At 55.6% G+C, this 1,528-nt stretch overlaps 1 protein-coding gene across 1 annotated transcript; it reads left to right on the top strand.

Moving 5' to 3' along the window:
* Positions 1 to 732: 732 nt before the first annotated feature.
* Positions 733 to 1,519, top strand: LOC104915868 (pyruvate carboxylase, mitochondrial-like; the record flags this gene model as incomplete). Its single annotated transcript, XM_010726820.2, has 2 exons — positions 733 to 1,038; positions 1,350 to 1,519. Coding segments are annotated over exons 1-2 (461 nt in total), but the record flags the coding sequence as incomplete, so codon positions are not given.
* Between the last annotated feature and the right edge of the window lie 9 nt (positions 1,520 to 1,528).

Raw genomic sequence — 1,528 nt, 5'->3', positions numbered from 1 at the left:
GGGGGAGAGGGCCGGTTGCCATGGTAACAGCCCCCTAATGATGAGTTCTGGTGCTGGTTGCCATGGTTACCGTGGATGGATATGGTTACCATGGATGGTTGCCATGGTTGCCATGGATGGATACCATGGATGGTTGCCATGGATGGTTGCCATGGTTACCATGGATGGTTGCCATGGATGGTTGCCATGGTTACCATGGATGGTTGCCATGTGTGGTTGTCATGGATGGTTGCCATGGTTACCATGGATGGTTACCATGGCTGCCACGGATGGGTACCACGGATGGTTACCATGGATGGTTGCCGTGGTTACCATGGATGGGTACCATGGATGAGTACTATGGATGGTTGCCATGGTTACCATGGATGGTTGCCATGTGTGGTTGTCATGGATGGTTGCCATGGTTACCATGGATGGTTACCATGGCTGCCACGGATGGGTACCACGGATGGGTACCATGGATGGTTGCCGTGGTTACCATGGATGGGTACCATGGATGAGTACTATGGATGGTTGCCATGGTTACCAGGGATGGATACCATGGATGGTTGCCACGGATACCATGGATGGTTGCCGTGGTTACCAAAATGGTTGCCGTGGATGGGTAGCATGGTTGGTTGCCATGGTTACCACGAATGGTTGCCATGGCTCTCAGATCCTGTTGTGCATCTCACCACCCCCTACTGATAATTAACAGCTTCAGTTGCCGTGGCAACAGCTCCTCATCATCTGAGGAACCTGGTTACTATGGCTCTCATCACCATAGCAACGTCAGCATCCTCTCTCCAGGTACTGAAGGACCTTCCACGCGTGGAGGGACGCCCGGGGGCTTCGCTGCCCCCCCTGGATTTCGAAGCACTGAGCCAGGAGCTGGGGGCACGCGATGGGACCCCCCCCAGCTCAGAGGATCTGCTCTCAGCAGCTCTGTACCCCAAAGTTTACGCCGAATTCCGTGACTTCACCTCCAATTTTGGCCCTGTCTCCTGCCTGGGCACCCGCCTCTTCCTGGAGGGTCCCACCATCGCCGAGGAGTTTGAGGTGGGGGGCGAGGGGGAATCGGGGAGGCGGGCGGGGGGGGGGGGGTTATTTGGGAGCTGAGGGCTTCTGTTGGATGGGGTTCGCAGGCAAGTGTGGTTTGGTTGGGTTTGACATAGAGGGGCTTGCAGTGGGCGCAGCCCTGTGTTGGAGGGGGGGGGGGGCGTTCAATCCTTTCTGCCCACGTCGTGCACAGGCGCCCTGGTGAAACTCGGTTGCACACCTTTGCACGAGGCTTTTTATTTTATTTTATTTTATTTTATTTTATTTTATTTTATTTTTATTTTATTTTATTTTATTTTTGGCACGCGCAGGTGGAGCTGGAGAGGGGGAAGACGCTGCACATCAAAGCGTTGGCGCTGGGGGACCTGAACGCCGCGGGGCAGCGCGAGGTTTTCTTCGAGCTCAACGGGCAGCTGCGCTCCATCCTCGTCAGAGACACTCAGGCCTTGAAGGTGGGGAGGGGTCTGGGAGGGGTCTGGGGGCATCTTCG

The sequence above is a fragment of the Meleagris gallopavo genome, unplaced genomic scaffold (assembly GCF_000146605.3).
Source record: "Meleagris gallopavo isolate NT-WF06-2002-E0010 breed Aviagen turkey brand Nicholas breeding stock unplaced genomic scaffold, Turkey_5.1 ChrUn_random_7180001856863, whole genome shotgun sequence".
NCBI classification, from domain to species: Eukaryota; Metazoa; Chordata; class Aves; order Galliformes; family Phasianidae; genus Meleagris; species Meleagris gallopavo.
The sequence above is the reverse complement of the archived record's forward strand: the minus strand, read 5'-3'. Positions and strand labels throughout refer to the sequence as shown.